General features: G+C 37.2%; 2 protein-coding genes across 3 annotated transcripts; one reads left to right on the top strand and one right to left on the bottom strand.

Moving 5' to 3' along the window:
* Positions 1-125: 125 nt before the first annotated feature.
* LOC140151237 (DNA polymerase delta subunit 2-like) lies at positions 126-21,738 on the top strand. 2 transcript variants are annotated; one of them, XM_072173505.1, is made up of 11 exons: positions 126-294; positions 9,262-9,431; positions 11,880-12,001; positions 12,418-12,541; positions 12,743-12,857; positions 14,228-14,423; positions 15,078-15,158; positions 15,855-16,012; positions 16,302-16,429; positions 17,369-17,470; positions 18,519-21,738. In XM_072173505.1, exons 2-11 carry the CDS (start codon positions 9,263-9,265, stop codon positions 18,659-18,661), a joined length of 1,338 nt encoding a protein of 445 aa, XP_072029606.1. In that variant the 5' UTR covers positions 126-294; position 9,262; the 3' UTR covers positions 18,662-21,738. The 2 variants fall into 2 exon arrangements, with proteins under 2 accessions (XP_072029606.1, XP_072029607.1); XM_072173506.1 differs by having other exon boundaries at positions 127-267.
* LOC140150332 (uncharacterized) lies at positions 3,776-4,996 on the bottom strand. Its single transcript, XM_072172340.1, has one exon. It carries the CDS (start codon positions 4,994-4,996, stop codon positions 3,776-3,778), a length of 1,221 nt encoding a protein of 406 aa, XP_072028441.1.
* Positions 21,739-21,768: the final 30 nt, after the last annotated feature.

The raw sequence follows: 21,768 nt of genomic DNA, 5'->3' as shown, positions 1-21,768 counted from the left end.
ATTGCTGTACTTTACATTAAAAGTAAACACTAGTGAAATTATATTTGATTTGGAAAATTTCTACCAGATAAAACACTGGAAAAAAATGACGTCATCGCGGAAATCCATAATTAGGTCAAAGGTCATTATTTACCAAGTTGCGCGAAACCGCGAAACGTGAATGTGAAATTCGAATTCTTTTACTGTAAATTGTTAATGCGTGAGCGTAACCAGAACTGTAACGGCAGTATATTGTGTGTAGATTGTTACCTAGAGAGTCTCCTCAGCGTAAGAATACCTTTCAAGTATTGTGAGGTAAACGAATTAGCCTAGATCTAAACAAAAGTTTTAAGCTTACCTAAAATAAATCATCATGATTCACCTGTCAGATATGCATCATGTGCATGGCATTTTGTTCACTATCATGCATGCATGCTGCTGATGCTGTTATAATATTTTACAAATTAAATGTACTGCTATTAAACCTATACGACGCAACTTATTTTTAGCATGGATTTTCTATTGTCCACATAATTTTACATTAAGGCTAATGAAAGTTGACTCCCAGTTTCCCATGTACCCGACTCCGGTCAGAAAAAAATGCCGATCAAATATTTCATTATTTTCCATTATTTCATTATTTCACATTTTCAAGTTTTTAAGAAAAAAGGATAGTTTTAATGTCATCTTTCACGTCCGACACGTATTTTAAGCACACTTTTACGCCGACCCTGACCGGCCCGAATAGTCTTTGCAAGCGCTGGGTTAAACTACGGGTAAAATGGCGATATCGTAGAGCGCATTTACTGGAGACTAGCAATTCCCTGCATCTAAGTTTCTCCTACCACTAAATGGATAGACCGAACACAAAGAGAGGCAGCCAAATTCGCGGGAACCAGCGTATGAACAAATATGAAAGCATTTCTACCGTGCACTATGTAGCGCGCTATATATAGACAACTTCAAAATAAATAAAATAAATAAAATTTGAAGTCAAATTTATTCTGCTTATCTTACAAATATATGTATTTAATAAAATAAACTTATAAATAAAATGATTTATTTGTCAATTTCTTGCATGGTTGTTTTATGTGCAAGTAGACAAACTAATTTCCGTATAAATATTGCTTCCAAAGATGTGCTAGTGGAGAGTAAGTTTGGTTTGTAAAAAGTAGTGTGCAATAGAACACACAGACACATTGTATTTATATGGAAAAGTGGTTCTCCAAAGACTATCATGGACTTCTGGTGCTTTCATATGTTGCACAACCTATAGGTTAATTTGAAGATTCCAAAGAAGATGTGCTTAATTAAAATTTGTTTTGAAGACTAAGTTGGTAAAATATTTGAGTGAAGCATGGTCATTAGGCCTACTAGGCCCCTATACTTTATTATTTTATTTGGGCCTCAAAACATAGCATTCCGTAATTAACTTTGCACTGATAATGAAAGTTTGAAAATAATGAATAATGAATAATGAAACAGTCACCTACCCAGTCATGAAAAACTATGTAACGGGAAACTGGGGATCAACTTTCATTAGCCTAATATTAGACTTTATTATTTTTTTTTATATACACACATCACAGGTCATGCAGGTAGGCATGTTCATAAAATTTTGAAAATTAATAAATGCATCTAAAATTGCTTTCATTAAAAAGAGAATCATTTAACTTAAAAAATGAGGCCTAGGGGTCAATCATGTACATACATGTAGGCCTATAATTGGCAATGTTATGAGGAAAAGTATGCTCGCCTGAATGTCCCAAGGCCCGGGAAGGCCAAATTGTGTGTCACAGCATTATCAATGGCTTCCTATGTCATAACATGTGTATCTGTATCTGTAGCAATACTGCTCAACGCTTCAGGTGAAGCCAGACGAACAGGAAATGGTTGTGCACATGCGGAATGCTATTTATTGTAGTTGCTTTAGGTGGTTGGTTGCTTGATTCTTGAATTCTTTTGAGTCTTGTAGTTGTATCGTGGTGATGTGGTAGGGAGGGTAGTTTGTTCCAGTCTTGTACTGTCCTTGGCCAGAACGAGTACTTGTAGCAGTCCTTATTTGCTGTTATAATTTCATATGAGTTCTGATGGGAGTGCCTAGAAGGACGTTGGACCGGCAGAAGGAGGTCGTCGACCAGTAGGGGCAGGAGACCCTCTCTAGCCTTGTGGAGGTTAACCTATTGGCTGTTCTACGATCTTTAAGAGAACACCAATCCAGCTCCTTCAGCATGTTAGTGACACTACTAGTTCTTTTGTGGTCATTCATAACAAAGCGCGCTCTTGTGACGCTGCACCATCTCAATTTTGTTACTTAGGTCCTTTTGGTGGGGGTCCCACACTGAACTGGCATAATATATTCAATGTGGGGACGTACAAGTGACATGTAGGCATTTTGTTTGATTTGTTTGGTGCAAGAGTATAAGTTCCTTCTAACAAATCCTAATTGTCTGTTTGCAGATGATGTGTTGCGGTTGATGTGATTTGACCATGAAAGATTGTTGGAAATCTCAACTCCTACAGGGATGGCATTTTGTCTCTTCTAAAATGCTGTCTCCTAGTTTGTAATCAAACATTTTAGTGGAACGTGCATGGGTGATCCTCATGACGAAACATTTTTGGATGTTGAAATGTAATTGCCAATCATTCTGCCATTTGACAAGTGTGTTTAAGTCATCCTGGAGTTGAACATGGTCATGAGTGTGAGATATTTGCCTATAGATAACACAATCATCGGCAAAGAGCCGGACTTCAGACTGTATGTTTTGTGGCAAGTCATTGATATATATGAGGAATAGCAAAGGTCCTAGCACCGTGCCCTGGGGAACGCCAGATAACACATCTGTCCAAGCAGTGTTCACCCCGACAACGACCCTCTGCTTACGGTGCTTAAGGAAGTTTGCTATCCATGTATGAATGTTATTGCGAATGCCATAGTGTTGTAATTTAAGGAGAAGGCGATTGTGTGGTACCGTATCAAATGCCTTGCTAAAATCCATAATTACAAGATCAGTTTGTTGTCTGTTATTTAGTGAAAGGGCCAGGTCATGAGTTGTTAATAAAAGTTGTGATTCGCATGAGTGGTTGCGTCTGAAGCCATGTTGTTTTGTGGTGAGAACAGAATGTTTATCAAAATGATGCATGATGTGTGAATGGATGACATGTTCTAAGACCTTGCAACATATGGCTGTGAGAGAGACGGGCCTATAGTTCGAGGCAGCTGTTCGGTCTCCTTTCTTGAAAATCGGGCTAATATTGGCACTAAGCCAATCAGACGGTAGTTCGCCAGACTCTAAGGATCTTTCAAAAATCAAACATAATGCCGGGGCTATCTCCTCAGCTGCAACCTTGAGTATATAGGCAGGAATACCATCAGGCCCTGGGGCTTTGTGAATCTTGATGTTCTGTAAGAGTTTAATGATGCCCTCTCGTGAAATTTGAATGTCTGGTATTGTGGGATAATTACTAGGTCCTAATGTTGGTAATGTGTCATCTTCATTGGTAAAAACAGATTTGAATTGGTCATTGAGAATGTTAGCCTTGTCATGGTTGTCAGATTCCAGAACACCTGAGTTTGATCTCAGGGTAGATATGCCAACAGAGTCGGTCTTCAAATTCTTCATGAAGGACCAGAACTTTTTGCTGGAATCTAGACAAACAGAGTTGATAAACTCTCTGTGAGCCTTCCTCGTAGCTTTCTGAGTGGCCTTGCGCAAATCATGGAAGCGATCAAGAAATTCCTGGTCCCCAACTTTCTGTTTATGGTTAAACGCACGCTGTTTCTTTTTCAGCTGTCTCATTTATTCCTCCCTATCCAAGGGGTCAGATTGCGCTTGCTGACCATGCGAGTCGGAATGTGGGAATCCATGGAATTCTTGACCGCCTTCTCAAAATCAGCCCATAGGTCACTCACAGAGCACGATGATGGATCACTAGAAGTCAGAGTATCACTAAACTGCTTGAGATCATTTCTGATAGCACTGACGTCAGCTTTCTGATATAAAAAGACCTTTCTAGGCTTGGTTTTGATCACCTTGGGCTTAGAGCTGACTATGATCATGGGGATACCGTCATGATCACTCAACCCTGGGATAAGTGAAAACCTTTCAACCAGGGTTGGATTGTTGGTGAAAAATAGGTCAAGGATGTTTTTGCCTCGAGTAGGTTTAGTGACCATTTGCTCAAGGCCAAAGTCTGCAGCAATCTCAAGCATGTGTTTGGAAAGTCCAACATACTGGGAATTAGGGGTGACACTCTGAGAATCCCAGTCGACTCCGGGAAGATTAAAATCGCCAGCAAGCCAGATATGGCTACGATTAGATCTTTTGATCTTGCTGAGCGAATCCCTAAGTTGGTCCAAATACTCAGTGGTGTTACCAAATTGGTGCGATCGATAAAAAGCACCAACAATGATCTGTTTCATCCCTTGGACTGAGATAGAAATCCAGACAACTTCACAGTTTGAATCGAGATCAATTCTGTGAGTGGCGATGAGGTCGTTCTTAACTGCAATCAGAACTCCCCCTCTAACAGCAGAACCAAAGTCACTGTCTTTTCTGACTATTTGGTACTGTGGTGGGAACAATTCACTACTATTAATGGAGCAATCCACATGGGTTTCTGTCCCTATGATGACATCAGGGTTATTGGTGTCTATGCAACAAGCCAATTCAGAAATCTTGCCCGTGATACCTTGAAAGTTGATGACTAACACTTTCAGGTTACTACGCTTAGCTGGCCTGTTATTATTGCCAGGAGTAGTACGATTAATATGAACACCACTGGTCGCTCTAGGCGAGGATGCCGCCAGAGGAGGGCTTTTTGGCCCAGAGCTATTACAACTAGCGTGGCTAGTGTTGGTTTCTAAATCAGAATCGGTTGACAAAATTGAATATGAGTTGGACACGGTGACATTAGATGTACTAAAGAATGAGTCAGTAAAGTTTGGCAGTCCACACTTAATACAAATCCAGGAGACGCTGCAATTGGCAAGTGCTTCATAAACTGACAGGTCCATGTTCAGGCAATCCGAATGCCACCATTCCATGCACCCGTCGCACCCTAGCGCACGCTGCTTCCATTTAACCGCTTTGCTGCAGATCATACATGGGAATTTTGGTGTGTAGGGACCTGGATTGGGATGTAAGTCACCTGCACGTCACGAGCATCAGTATGGAAATATAACACAAGGTGATCTTCCACGGCCGATTACAACTCGTATCCTCAAAGATTGGGGTCCTGTGTTGCTTAGGACTCCCCAATAGGGCCGGAAGTGGTCAAAATAATTCTGACTAACTAAACTGATCTCATTTGACATTGAGGGTTGATACTGAAGAGTATCAGGCATATGTTCCATCCAGGTTTGGTGGATCTGTAAGCCAGATCCAACAACGAATAATAAAGAGACGAGAACAATGTCAAGTCTCATGATGCGAGCGGGGAGTTTTCACAGCAGCATAAGAGATTTAGGCTGATGAAAACTAGCGTCGGGGATAACTACGCTCACGCAATCTTTTAAAGCAGGACTAGAACGTGTAGTGATGACACTACAAAGTCAACCAAAATTTGGCGCAAGCGTGGTGTACCTGACAAGCTTTACCCTCGGCTTCGAGCACAAAATATTTTTAAAATAATAAATACACAATATATAATATACAATGGTATGCATAGATAGTAACACAAGAGCCCAAATAAGGCAAGGCAAATCAATCATGCGCGCGTGCAATTATCGTACAATAAGAGCGCTTGCAAATATGAAATGCAATGAATGTCACAAGAAATATGCAATTAGCACGCAATTGAGCAATATAAATATGATACAAAAATATATGGCACTATGACAACGCCGATGGCAATGCATACATGTATGATAATACAGTATACAATGTAGTTCAACTAGCAATCAGTGTCACTAGAAATATGCAATTACATGTAGCACGCAATTGAGCAAATATAAATATGATACAAACATATATATTTAAATGGCAATGACAACGCCGTTGGCGATGTATATATAACAAAATAATACAGTATACAATGCAAAACATGTAAGCCTGTCTGGCAAATGACAGGTAGGATAATATCAAAATTCATACAATCCAACTTACAATCAATGGAGCACTAGCGCAAGATTTTGATCGCATAAATTTTGTGTGCGTCGACATACGCACAGCAATGAAGTATGGTACAAAATTACATAAATATCAAAGAACAATAATGACAATGCTGTTGGCGATGTTTACATATATTATATAAATACAGCAAACAAATATATACATGAGATAACAAGCAAGCAAATGCCAATGTGGATCATAATAATTCAAAATCCACAAATTTGCTATAATATTTTAAGCTAGCACTAACACAATTGGCGTGCGCACGCTCAAGACTATATATATACAAAGCAATTATCAATAAATAAGCAAAATACAATCAATATATACGGGTATGCATAATGAAGATGCAATGTAAACAATACAGGGCCATACATTCATGCATTCGACAACATGAAGAGGCATGTAAACATGAGCATGAAAATGCTCAAAACAAGGCATATGAGAGGGACAACCTAACCCCACCGGTAGAGTATCTCACAACTACCGTCCCGCGGTCCAAGGCACTACTGGTCTAGCCAGCCATAACTACGCAATTGGGTTCAGTTAGACGAAGGAACCCCTCGTTGACAGAGTGACTGCACAGTGTGTAGATTGTACCTTGATGTCAAAATGGCCGCTACTGGGTCGGCGAAATACTAAACTTCAACACAAAATTTGAGGAAAATAAAGTCTTAAAGCAACCAACAAACCACACTATATCGCTCAGTAGATGTCAAAGAGCAATATCTGGAGAGAGTTTATGGTGGATGGAAAACATAAACTAGGGATTCTGATGGATAAAAATCCCCCGACCTCCAGGTCTGCAAAAAAGCAACTACCGTCGACGCATGCGCACCAACGTGTGTATGTATTTTATGGCTAAATTTTTCCACGAAGGGCCATTTTACAAAACTTTCGCAAATGTTTCATGAAATGTGGCTTTCATTACTTGATAGTATCAAATATTATTCAAATGCAGATTTTCTAAAAATCATGCAGGTTGGAGTTTTGAGGGTCAAAATCAAAATTTTCTTCATTTTCCTATTGGATTACACAGTTAAGACAGGATCTTGGATCATAAGTAAGCTTAATGAAGCCCGCCCTCACATGTTCAAAATGTGATCATGTCTAACACAGGCCTGTACATGTATGTACATGCACATGTATGCATGCATGTATATTTCGCACAATTGTTATATATACAGCTATCGTTTCTATCCTTTCTTTAAAATTACTAATTAGGTATACCAGTATGCGATCATTCTTACGGTCTTACCTGAGTTAACTTCATGAACGTACATGTAATCGTCAGCCAAAAATAAGATGGCGATCTTGATTCTTGTTCGACGGTCGCCATTTTAGAATTTTGGTCGCATGTTATAAGTTGGGTATGCAAAAAGGGTGGAGGGATTACACTTTTCTGAAAATTCCGTAACCCTATATCCTACAGCAGTGACTGATACCTCATTTTAAGCCTAATTTCATACTCTTTCAGTCTCCTGAAGCATATAATTATACATCATTCAGTAAAAAAATCACATCAGTTGAAATGAAAAATGCCAGGGGTGGAGGAGCAGGCGGATGTGGAGCAGGCGGATGTGGGAGTGTGCAATAGGGCATATGTGAACATTCACATGTCAGCATGTCAAAACTACTGGTTACTTTTTTAAATCTAGTGAGGGTATGATGTATTGACAGCTCTGAATTTGTACAACTAAAACAATTACTGACTACTTAAGGTGTACTACACCCCCTGATAAATTTTGTGACTAATTTTGCATTTTTCTCAAATAAGTAACTCCACACTGGTAACAAAAGTTATATGTAGGCCTATATTATATAGGGGCACGGAATCCAATTACTTCACTGAAATTTCAGTGATTCAAGACAAGGGGTTCATTATATGTTAAGAAATGAGGTACATTCTAGCGGTACCTCTTTTCTTATAATAAATAACGTACCGCTTGTCTTGAGTCACTGAAATTCCAGTGTAGTAACTGGATTCCTTACCCCTATAATATACATAACTTTTGTTACCAGTGTGCAGGGTCTTAGCTAGCCACCCGTCTGGCCGTCATTTCAGACGGCCAGTTTGCTCCTGGGACGGGCAAAATTAATGCCTCTGACAGATGCTATATTATAAATTGTATGTTTTGAGAAGCTAATTGCCCTTTTAGTAGACCCAATTTGTAGAACAAGGCCATATCAGCACATATTTGAACTCTTTGAACCCCCAATGGGCTATAGATGTCTGGTAAATGTTTTAAAGGTCAAATTAGGACAGGCAATTTTATTCAAATGACGGGCAACCCTCAATTTCTAGCTAAGACCCTGCCAGTGTGATATTATTTTTTGAGAAAAATGCAAAAATACTCACAAATGTATCAAGGGGTGTAGTACCACCTTAAAGGGTTATATGTTCCATTTTTTTCATTTTTAATGAAACCATAGTTGAATTTCAGTATTTTTAGCAATATGCTAATGTACATTCCTCTTCTTGATATTCATTTCCTCAAATAGAATAACCATCTCGCTAATTACTCGTAAAAAGGTCATTGATCTCCACAACATAATTAACATACGTACAATTATTTTAAATAGTTCATTTCAAGCATTAATGTATTGAGAATATATCCTCCAAATCTGATGACATTCTTGCATAAAATTTTACAGTCATTTTTGTAATTGAGGTCCGATTTGAGAAAAATGCATTTGAAAATTGAGATTTACATAGACGCCTGTGTATTAATTAATTAGTAATTAAGCATTATCTCAAAAATTAAGCATGTGCTAAGGTTAAAAGTGGTGGTAATTGTTAGAGGTTTTCAATATATACAACATATAAAAAAATACATTTTTTGTCATTTTTGACCATGTAATGGAAATTGTACCCAACTTATGACATGCGACCTTTCATTATCCGCAGGCACAGTAAAGTTTACGCCAATTACGGCCATGCAGATTGATAATTGTTTTTAGGAATTAGATCGAGGTAGAAACAGTTCCTAAACGCATGCAAATAACAAGGTTAAGTCAAAATGATATATTTGATTGCAAAGTTATGAACTTTTTATGTCAATGTGAATGTTCTAGTAATTTTTGCTCCTTTTAATTTTCCCTAAAATGTACTCTGATTGGATCAGATTGTGTCACAATTGCTCTGTATTTTTTGTTCATTTTAATTTAGAATGGAAGAGGATGGTGTATTGTTCCAACGCCCTGCATCAAAGTATGAGAATCTCTCCTCCAGGTTTCTGCTGAAAGAGCGCAACTTCCAACGTCAGTATGCACATCTTTATTCCGAAAGATTGAAGGTTATGTTCCCTCTTCTCAGAGATGCTGCAAAGAAAAAATGGGGTGAGTGTGGAATTTGATCATTAATGGTACATTTCATTCTGATTTTGACTAAGGTCTGGAGTATGAAACAAAATTCCTTACTAATGTTGGACATTATTTTCATTAGGCCGTTCACAATTGATTCTTAGTTTCCTGTTTCATGGTTGAAAACAAGGGATGCGGTGACTCTTAATTATTAATTATCTATTATTTTCTTTACTTTTAAAAAAACAAGTTGTCGCAACCTACATCAATCCGTTTCGACTAGGAACATGCATTTAATTATTTTACAACTATGTTTGATTTTATACATAAGTAATGGTACAGTTATGTTCTTTGTTTATTCATCATTATAGTTGATATGATCAAAGTCAGAAAGTAGTAAATGGAAGTCATTAAAAGTTACTTTAAAAGAGAAAATCCACAATATAAATAAAATAATTAAATATTTTGCAATTCTCTATTTTGGATGCGGGCGGGAAACAGGAAACTAAGAATCAATTGTAAAGGGCCTTGGTTTTACACTTGCCTTAAGTGGGTACTACACCCCTGCCCAATTATGTGCCTATTTTTGCATTTTTCTCAAAAATTATAGCACATTGGGGACAAGTAAGATATGTATATTATAGGGGCAAGGACTACAACTACTGCACTGGAAATTTTATTTCAGCACAGACAACAGTTGTAGAGTTACAGTCAAAAATGAGGGAGAACCAATATTTGATCAATAAATCAATAACTACTTGCTTTGAGTTGCTGAATTTTCAGTACAGTAGTTGTAGTCCTTGCCCCTATAATATACATATCTTACTTGTCACCAATATGCTATAATTTTTGAGAAAAATGCAAAAATAGGCACAAAATTGGCTAGGGGTGTAGTACCCCCTTAAGTATCACAGTGTAAGCCAGGTCTGTTGGCTAGAGGAGCATGACCTGATATTGAAACAAATAAAGCTGGCACACAAGATAAATGATATGGTATTCCCTCAATTTTTACGCTTGAATATGCCATATTTCAATAGTACCTACATGTAGATGAACAAAATTCATTGTGCATGTTTAATGAAAAATATTTCAGAAATATTTACCCTAATTGTTGATGTAACACCCAAATACATGCAAAGTCATGGGGAAATAAGAACCATAGTTTGTTGTTTGTCTCTTCCCCAGGCATTGAGTTTTAAGGCGTGCGAGTGCGATTCGCACGCGCCGCACGCCTGAAAATGCGCCGAGGGTGCGATTTTTCATGACGCCTAAAAAAAAAAAAAAATTTTTTTTTTTTTTTTTTTTTTCTTTTTTGGATTTAGAATGTCCCTGGAACTTAAGAATGTCCCTGAAAAAATTTTTAGAAAAAAAAAAAAAAATTACAAAAAGATTTAAAAAAATTATTAATTCATGTTCAAAATAGGCAAATTTATAATTGATGTTCACATTGCAACCTATTTATGATGTAAAGAAGCATACAAAACAAATGCATTTGAAAATCATTCATAGATTATTATGTGAACATAAGTTACTGAATTTGCCTATTTTAAACAAGAATTTATAATTTTTTTAAATCTTTTGTAATTTTTTTGTATTTTTTATTAAATTAATTACAAATGACACTAGCAATTAGTCCAAGGTCCAGGGACATTCTAAATCCAGGGGGAATATAAAAATGTAAAAAAACAAAATTAAAAAATTACGGTAGATTGTGATATGAACACAATATACAACTTTGCCCTTCCAACTTGTAAAATAATTTTTTCTTGTTATTGTATTTTTTTCAATTAACCACGAATGATACAAGCAAAGTTATCACCAAAGCAAATTTACAGCTAAAAGACATCTTTGCAGAATGCACCGTTCATTACCCCAGAGCTTAACCGTGGCCAATTAAAAAAAGTACATGTAGTCACAATATTGCTAAGTTTTAACTGAAAATGAAATCATAGTCATACACCAGTTTTGAAAAAAGCACACCTTGATTTATTTAGGTGTGCGATTTGCAGCACACCTAAGAGCACACCTCGGGTTATCCAGGCGTGCGATTTACAGCACACCTGTCACTTTGCAAAACTCAATGCCTGCTTCCCTAGATCCCTAATATATGTGACCCATTCCGACAAAACCAGGAACAAGTCACATTTTTTACATTTCATGATTTGAATAAAGATGTAAGCACAGGACAATAAACTTCAAAATGATACCAAAATTATATACATAGCATCAATACTTTTCAAGAAGTACTTTCAAGGATTTGAAAGTCCACTCAGTCCCAAGGTCAAATACCATGAAATTAAGAATTCCAAAATTTGATTTTTTTTATGGGAATACCATCTTTAAAGGCCTATAACTCAAAAACATGCTTGGCGACTTGTTCCGAGTTTTGTTGGAGCTGGTCACATATTTAAAAAGGGGGAACCTGTTGGTATGTGATAAAGACATTTATAATAAGCTATTGATTGTTGTTCTAATTTAATCCAGGTAACAAAGTGAACCTAAAGAAACTGTTTGAAATGACATCTGGGGAGAAGTGCTGTGTTATAGGGACTCTGTTTAAAAGAATGGAACTTAAGCCAAATATACTCAAGGAAATCAGCAAAGATGTAAGTACAATTGTCTTTCAGTACTAAATTTGATTAAGTCCTTGTTAATGTTTGTAGCAATATACGTAGTAGATAGCTATGTCACATCCATTGGGTGTTTTAAACGGTAGAGGGAAGCCATCAATGTGTACTAGCGTTCATTACCATACACCAAAACAGGTATACCTTACCAAGATACTGCACTGCATGGTGATTGCATTATAAGGTAGTTCTCTCCAAATGCAACTTTTACTCTGTTGATCTTGAAATGCAACAATTGCATTTTGTCCTCCATTTATGCATTGTATGACGTGTAACATGCTTCCATACACTCTTAGAACCACAACAATAATGCACTTGTGCGACTTTAGGGTCTAGATGCTTTTTATGACATATTGTGCTCAAATTTACCACTTTACTAAATTTTTCATCTGCAGCTCAACTTGGTCCCTCAGCCACCAAGAAGGAAGTATGTATCCGACTCTGATGAACTTATACTAGAAGATGATTTACAGAGGATTGTATTGGTTGGGGACATTGATGTACACAAATCAATTACAGGTATGTATCTGACTCAGTATGACTCTTGAAAAAAGTCAAATCTTTGTGCAATTATGTCTAACAAAGAGACGCAACTACTGGTACTGGTATACATTGTACATGTATAAGGCCATACCAATTTAATTATTTGTTTCAAATATTATTGCTCTTCAGAAATAGAAATGGGAAATGCAGGTTTATTTTTCTGTCCATGTTATACAGGTGTGGTGATAGCTGTGTATGGTCAAGAAAGGGATGATGGTAAATTTGAAGTGGATGATTACTGCTTGACATATTTACCAACACAGGCACCAGCAGCGCCACTTGAAGAAGACAGGTATGTATGTGTCACAGTGTGCTTGACGTAAAGTACTCGTGTGTCTTTGTGCTTTCTGTACAGGGTACATCCCGTTAGTCCGAAATACTGTCAATCCAAAGTCCGAACCACTGTCAGTTCGAATTTTTAGAATTTTTTTAGAGTTCCTTACCCTAACCCTAAACCTAACCCTAAAAATTTGGACTGACGGTGGTTCGGACTGACGGTGGTTCGGACTGACGGTGGTTCGGACTGACGGTGGTTCGGACTGACGGTGGTTCGGACTGAAGGTGGTTCGGACTGACAGTGGTTCAGACTGACGGTGTTTTGGACTGACTGGGAGACCCTGCTGTACATTACAAATGTGTCACAGTGTGCTTGATGTTAAGTACTCTTGTGTCTTTGTGCTTGCTGTACAGGGTACATCCCGTTAGTCCGAAACACTGTCAATCCAAAGTCCGAACCACTGTCAGTTCGAATTTTTGTTTTAATGTTCCTAACCCTAAAGCTAACCCTAACCCTAAAAATTTGGACTGACGGTGGTTCGGACTGACGGTGGTTTGGACTGACGGTGGTTCGGACTGACGGTGGTTTGGACTGACGATGTTTCGGACTGACTGGGAGACCCTGCTGTACATTACAAATGTGTCACAGTGTGCTTGAAGTAAAGTGCTCTTGTGTCTTTGTGCTTGCTGTACAGGGTACATCCCGTCAGTCCGAAACACCATCAGTCCGAAGTCCAACCACTGTCAGTTCGAATTTTTGTTTTAATGTTCCTAACCCTAAAGCTAACCCTAACCCTAAAAGTTTGGACTGACGGTGGTTCGGACTGACGGTGGTTTGGACTGACGATGTTTCGGACTGACTGGGAGACCCTGCTGTACATTACAAATGTGTCACAGTGTGCTTGAAGTAATGTGCTCTTGTGTCTTTGTGCTTGCTGTACAGGGTACATCCCGTCAGTCTGAAACACCATCAGTCCGAAGTCCGAACCACTGTCAGTTCGAATTTTTAGAGTTCCTAACCCTAAACCTAACCCTAACCCTAAAAATTTGGACTGACGGTGTTTTGGACTGACTGGGAGACCCTGCTGTACATTACAAATATGCACTAATAAGATGTCTTTCATGGATTGCTCTGTGGTTTTTATCTTAATCTCTTGTGTCAGGAAAGGAGACTGTGTTACTATGGAATAATTAAAACAGTTGAATTCCAAAATCATTCAGGGTGAAGTAAAATAGAATCTAGCCCACTACAGTTCTAATATTTCTCATGGCGGTAACAAACATGATGGAAATAAAATTATCTTGGAGAAAATGGTTGTTTTAGTCATAAATGGTAGTTTAGAATGATGGTTCACGGTGCATTGTGGCTCCATTCCTCTATTTCAGATACATTGTCCTGATGTCTGGACTAGGCATAGGAGAAGATGGGCACCATCTAATGAACCTCCAACTACTAGTAGACTTAATCACAGGCCAGTTGGGGACTGCAGAAGAACAAGAGAAATTCTCTAAGGTTATACGGGTAATTGTGGCTGGCAATAGTCTAAGCGCAGAAACACAACAGAAGGATATACTTAACACTGTAAGTTTGAGTTCTAAAACTATTCTTTTTTAATTCATGAAATTGTTATGTCTTTGAGGGTTTGGGTTTGTACATAGCGTAATACAAACCTCATTTGTTATACAAACCTCATATGTGACAGTCCACCACAAATGAGCCCAGAAGTCAGCCCTTCATCAAATTGAGATATTTACAGATTTGGAAAGATCATACTTGAAGCTTCAAAATAATAACCAACTTTGTATGATATCCTGAAATGAAGTTATGTTGAAATCTCCAAAATGTGCCTTACAACAGAGTGCAACACTGAGAAAACTGCACTTAAAGTTATCATAATTCTATTATTTCTTTTGAAACCAGCTCCATAAAATGTATAATTTTAAGTATTTGTTTGTTTTTGTATAGCCATGTAACTTTGCAGCTGTGTAAAAGAAGTATGAAATATTTCAAATCTGTGAAAATCATATTTTTCTTAAAATATGACATTTTTGGATACTGTAGCTCAAAATCACAATTTCCGACTTCTGGGCTCATTTGTGGTGGATGGTCACATATGTTATGCAAAGAACTGCTTCATTGCTGCTTTTATTCTATTATGTGTAAGGCATCTCATAATATAGTAATATACATGTTGGTATTTGAACAATATTAATGTTGATTTCAATGATTTTACAGGCCAAGTACTTAACAAGAAAAACCAAAGCGAGTACAGTGGACGCAGTGAGAGGGTTAGATGACATCCTGGTTCAGCTTGCTGTAAGTATTATTCATGCAGAGGCTTATCAAGTTATGTACTGTATTTTTAAGTCAAATGTGGGTGCTCTAATATGGTGTATTCTACCTGACGTGGAGGGCTATCACCGAAATATCTGATTCCAATTTTAAAGTTAGAAACGGTTTGGATATTATTAGAAGCAAATAACTGTATATCACAATGGCCCATACAACAGTACTGCCATGGGGGATGAGGCCACACATTTTTGGTAAATATCTATACCATCTAAAGGGAAACCTATATCTGAAGTTACAATTTTACTGGGGTTATGACTAAAATACAAGCTTTCTTCATATTATGCTAAAATCAAAAATAATGTGGTTATGTGGGTGGATGAGGTGAGGTTGCCAATTGGTTGTCAATTGGTCACCAACCTAACTTTCAATTATTATTGAAATCTTTAAATAAAATATCATCAGACATTTTCAGCTTTCTCAGACATGTGGCTGTTATTGGTAAGTGCAAAGTTGTGACACGGTGTAGGAAAACGCAGTTCTGTACCACATGGGCTAGGGGAATTTTTTTGACAAGATCAATTGTTGTAGAAATTTTAGCTACTTTTGTTCTAAAAAACTGACAGGGTGTCAACACATGTACATAATGTATGTTGTCCTTTTGTTAAATAGTTATTGTAGTTGCATTATTGTAAATGTCTGCAATTTATACCTCCCCCTCAGAGTTCAGTCCCTGTTGATGTGATGCCTGGTGAATATGACCCAGGTCACAGCTGTCTTCCTCAGCAACCATTACATAAGTGTATGTTTCCTCAAGCTACTATCTATCCCACAATGCATTCTGTCACCAATCCATATGAAGCCAGTATTGATGGAATCAGGTAAGGGTAGTTGAAATTGGACCAGTTCTTTGTCTATGAATTCACTAAGACAGGCTTTTAAATGCATGTCTTGAGAGCAATTGATAATTTACAGATATTATTCATATTTTAATGTATTATAGTCATGGAATTAGCTAAAAATTGAACTTTAATTTTGTGGAGGTTGTCCTGGTTCTTCAACCAGGAGACAATTTCTGTGAAAAAATGTCTCCTGCTCTTATTTAGAGCGATGGTAAGAAGTCATGTATGATGGTCTGCATCACATTTTTTTAATTTTCTTTTTTCTCAGGATACTAGGTACATCAGGTCAGAATGTGACAGACATCTTCCATTTCACATCATTTGAAGACCATATGGAGATCTTGGAGACAACATTGAAAGCAGGTCACCTGGCACCCACTGCACCAGATACACTGTGTAAGTAATGTTAGCCGAGATATCTTTTATTTCATATCATATGATGTGAAAATACTTTATGGTCCAAGAAACAAAATACTTTATGGTTCAAGAAACAAAATACATATATGTAATAATGTAACCTGTTACCATAAAACCAGGATTTTTTAATGTAGCAGTAAAAAGATTGTATTAAATCAGCTTAAAATAACACCAAAGTTGTTTTTGTACCATGTATGTAGTTTCAGTACCTCAAGACTCATTTAAAATTAGTATCATTTCAATTTTGAGAAATAAATCCATGAATTTGTCCAATTATGCAGCACTGAATGGGGAGAAACAAAAACAAGGGATATTTAAAAAACACAGAGAACCCCAAAATCTGCATATTAGGTGCAGGGTTGTAGCTAGGATAGTTTTAGTGGTGGGCTGCATTTAATGAAAATCTTGCATATGTGGCATTTTTTGACAAAATGGACCGAATTCTTGACTGATCCAATAAAATTGTGCAATTTTGGCCTCTGAGTGGTGGGCTCCAGTGCTAAAATTGCAGCTGAGTGGTGGGCTCCAAAACTGCCGCTCACCACCGCCCACTGTAGCTACATCCCTGATTAGGTGGCAAGTACGGTATCAAAATGTTCAGAGTAAATGGGCTATCCCAGTTGAAATAATAACACCCGCTATGGAAGATATGACCTTAATCTTCCACACAGGGGGTGTAGATTGCAAATGGACTCGCCCATTCAGTTAATACCATTTGAAGTTAACACTCCATGTGTGCCATGGTTATGTCTTCCATAGGGGATGTATGGATTTCAACTGGAATAGCCTAACATATTCATAAGTTTAATAACTTCCAAGAAATAGCCCGTCTTTCATGTATTTTATAATGTTCCTTTTTAATATTCTCCATTGTCATGTAACATGTAATCATTCTGTTTTGTATCTCATCAATTACAGCATGTTACCCATACTATGACAAAGATCCACTGATAATATCAGATTGTCCAACCATCTACTTTGCTGGAAACCAACCCAAGTTTCAGAGCAGGTTATGGAAAGGTATGTAAAACTTATCTCAACATAAAGTCATAATGTCAGGTTAGCAATTTACCAGAAAATACCAGGTGGTGAGCGCAATGCATTCTCTAAATTCAGTAAATTTCCTTTGTCAGCCCTGTAATAGAATGGGATTATTTTAAAATTTTAAAACGCTTAAAATATCACAAACAAGTAGGCCTATGTTAGTAAATAATATTAATACAAGCTAAAACCGTTGGGGTTCGATAATGAACCCTACAAAACAAACCTTCAAATGAATTAAATACAGTAAAATTTGATTATTAATGGGTGAGAGTGCCGAAATTCGCTGTGTTGGTTAGGCTCCGATCACTCTGTGTAAATTGAACGGCGCGTACCAGTGATCACGGCAGCTGCGAAATTCAGACTAGATTTACTTCCGTGTTCCGATTGTATGGAAAGTGCCATACGGCTGAACAGTTTTGCCGTCTCTCTCTATCATGTCACCCGCCACCTGGAAAATACTAGTATTTCCTGCCTGGTAAGAAATACTAGATGTACCGTTGGAAAAACATGTGCTATAGAAGGCAGTGCAAATACAGTACATACTTACATGTATGCAGCACAACCAGATGAATAACATTATCTTGTATATTGGTATGTTTGTATTAGGGTTCTAGCAAGTTGTGTTAGTTTAACGGTGGGAAAAGTGTAATACAATTGATGACTTACGATTTCAAATTCATTTTAATTGAATTTAATTATTAAAAAAGTAGACTTTCTGGTGTTATTTTACTTTGGCCTCCAAAATGAAATGAAATAATGAGGGATTAGTGCCAGAAGGCCCTATCTGCAAAAGCTGCCATATAGACATTTGACAATTTCTTGCATTCTATTGTGTACACATCTAAATATAATGACACCTGGCAGCTATTGCAGATAGGACCTTCTTGCACTTATCCCTCAAAATCAAATTCAAGTAGAACTTGTCTCACAAAGACATCTTAACATTGGTAGTTTCTTCAAGGTGAGAGTTGTGCATGAAAGATTTACTTAAGATATTCATTGTTTTCTCCTTGTCTTTTTTCAGGTGATTCAGAACAACAAGTACTGCTAGTGACGATACCCAAGTTTATAGACACCCAGGCGTGTGTCATGGTGAATTTACGGACATTAGACTGCCAACCTCTTGTTTTCTCAAGTCAATTGACATCAACTAATGGTGAAGCATAGAATTGATATATCCCAGATGAAATAATAATAGGTTAAAAACTGCATTGTTTGTTGTTCCAGAATAGTCCTTCAAGAATGACCCACGGCTATGTGGGGGGGGGGGGCTCGGCGAAGCCGAACAACGAGGCCGAAGGCCGAGTAGCGAGGCCGAGGGGGGCTTGGCGAAGCCGAACAACGAGGCCGAAGGTCAACATGCTCAATACTAGTATACATTGTAGTTTTAAACTTCTCAAGCCGAGAGTCATTCTTGAAGGACTATTCCAGAAATGAGATAAATCAATGCATGTATGCTAAGCATCAACATTCTGTGCAATTACATTCATTTGACTTAGTTCTGGAGCAACAAGTAATGAAAGTAGTTGTAACCCAATTAATAGACAACAAAGAAATAACAACATTTTATAGCAAAATATTCTATAAAAATGTTATAAGCAATAGAAAGGCATTCATCTCGAAGGAAAATGACCCAACAAGAGAGGCTTTCACTATAGGTCTGATGTGAATCCATAACAAGTTTCCAACCAGGCCTGATGTCCTACTTTCTGTTACTCCAAATTTCCTGCACTTTTATTTATTTTCAACCCGTTTGGGTCTTTATATTATAGCCCAAAATCGCACACTTCTTCAGAAAGTCAATTCAGGCCACTGTTCAATGTATCGAAAAAGTTACCAAGGTTTCATTAGCAGTGGCTCTGACACTTTAAATGCTTGATATTTTTTTCAGTCCCACTGTACCACTTGAAACCTTGTTGCTGGAAAATTAATCAATCTTATGTGATGCATATACTTTCATAAACACTGCGCATCCCAGCATCACATAATTTTTGTAAAACATTTTACACATATAATGATGTATATTCATACGTAGCGGTAAACGTAAATAGAAAGCAAAACTAAACTATCACGCTACTCAAATTTGGTGCACTCACCAGTGAAAGCGCTCCAGTGAGTGTACCAAATGGCCAAATTTAAGTAGTGTAGAAGTTTAATTTTGCTTTCCATTATAAATATGTTTGTGTTATAGTCGAAACATTTTAATAACATTGGGGATTATATAGATGGGAATTTGGTACTGAACCATAATAGTGTACACATGCATGGTCAACTTGATTTCAAAGTACCCTCCCTAAGCAAGTTTTGGGTCTCTTTGCTTAAACAACCCTAAACAAAGATATGGAGCCACATTTGATCCCCTATACAAGTTTGAACCATAATATAACCCTTTAAAACATGGACCTCTTGGGAGATCAGTACTTATGCATTGAAAGAGCTTACCAGAATAAAGATAGATTGAATGAAAAATTCACATTCACCAAAACACCCTTTTCACATATGTTTGGTGACTTTGGTCACACTTGTGTACACAAATATAGCCGTGTTCTGGGTTCAATGCGATTTCACTGATGATGCAGTTCTATGCAAACCATTGCAATACTCGTACAAACCAAAAAGATCAATGACCTCTAGTTTTGTTAGAAGGCTGCCCCCCCCTCGCTCCCTGCCTAAAACATAATCATGAAATGTTGACAATTACTTTTTTGTATTGACACTTTACCCTTCCTTTTTACAAACCTTTGACTTCCTCCCCTATAATGAAACTATAGTGGGAATTCCAATTGAATGAACGCAGCATTCAATAGCGTGACGATTTTTTGCGTACACTGCGCGATGTACGCCAGCGTGTGTGACTGTGCGTGAGTAACGCTGAAGTGAATCTAACCATGGCAACACACTCGTGATTGGTTAGCATTGTATCTAAGGTTATGCGTTCGCGTTGTAGTTTGAAATACGCGATATATGATCACGGTTGGATCGAGTACAACTGTTGAAAGCTGCGTTCATTCAATTGGAATTCCCACTATAGTTTGTTTATAAGATATCATTGATCTGTCTGTTTCCTAAGTTGCCAGCTAAGATAGCCTTTGTCTGAATCATTTGGGGAGTTAGCTGTTGATATGGTGTAAGGGGTCTTCATTACATTTATTTATGTAGCTGTGATGTGTCCAGACAGTCCCCTATTAGAATTCTTTAATAGATATTTTATCATGTATTCAGATTAATGTGATTTCAACAAACTGGTGAATACTATTCATACTACAAACTAGTAAACTACAAAAGTGTGATTCACCAAGTGCAGAAATTAAAACGGCAGTGTCATTATAGTTTAAATACCACCAATTCTCTATTACACAAGTTTTCAATGGAAAAATATGTAATTTCAAACATGATTTTCTCATACTTGGAACTCTCACAGGAAAAAGATATTATTATCAATTAAAAGTAGATGGTTGAGACACCAAATGACCAAAATTTCAACATACAATGACCTGAGACTTTCCTTGTTTTCAACCAGATGTGTTTAAACCCCACACATTTACAGATTACAGTGCTTCCTTCTTTTTTGGGACCTGAGAAAAACACATCAATAGAGTCGAAAAATTGATGTCCACCAGATGAATTAAAATAATGATTATAAAACATAAAATTACTGACTCAAGAAAGGTATACAGACTATAATAGCTTGGTATGCTTCAGTGATTTCAAAGTATCTTTTTCAGATGTGTACGAGAAAGTAGTCCCTCTTTTTTTCAAATATTGCCCAAAATTAGTGGTATTTAACCTGTAATTCATAAGGACCCGTTTCTAGTTATATGTGATTTGTCAGTATGCGGCGATCATGATGATATATGCTTTAAGTAAAGGTTGTCAGCAAGCATTAATTAACACGTTGCTTTTTGCATCTGAACTCTTTTTCTGTTTCATCATTATTTGTGAAAATCTTTTGTACTTTTGATACTGTAAAGTAAGCTTTTAGCCTTTATTATATTTTATGAAATATTTTCATTTTATTTGGTATGAAAAAAGTTACTAACTGTGAAGAGGTTTGCTAAGAACTTCATGGTGTGTGTAGGATGTCAAAGCTCCCATGACGTCAGTGCTTTTACGCAAATACCGCAACTAGCAAAATATGCACCTTCGTCATAATTGCACAATATCTGTAGTAATCCAATACAATTAAAATCCAATATATAGTTTTGTATTCTCTGAACATGAAAAAGAATATGAAGTAAACAACACTAGAACGTGAATCTGTTGCTTTATTATGC

This window comes from Amphiura filiformis, chromosome 4 (assembly GCF_039555335.1).
Source record: "Amphiura filiformis chromosome 4, Afil_fr2py, whole genome shotgun sequence".
NCBI classification, from domain to species: Eukaryota; Metazoa; Echinodermata; class Ophiuroidea; order Amphilepidida; family Amphiuridae; genus Amphiura; species Amphiura filiformis.
Note: the sequence above shows the minus strand (reverse complement) of the source record. Positions and strands in the feature narration are given on the sequence as shown.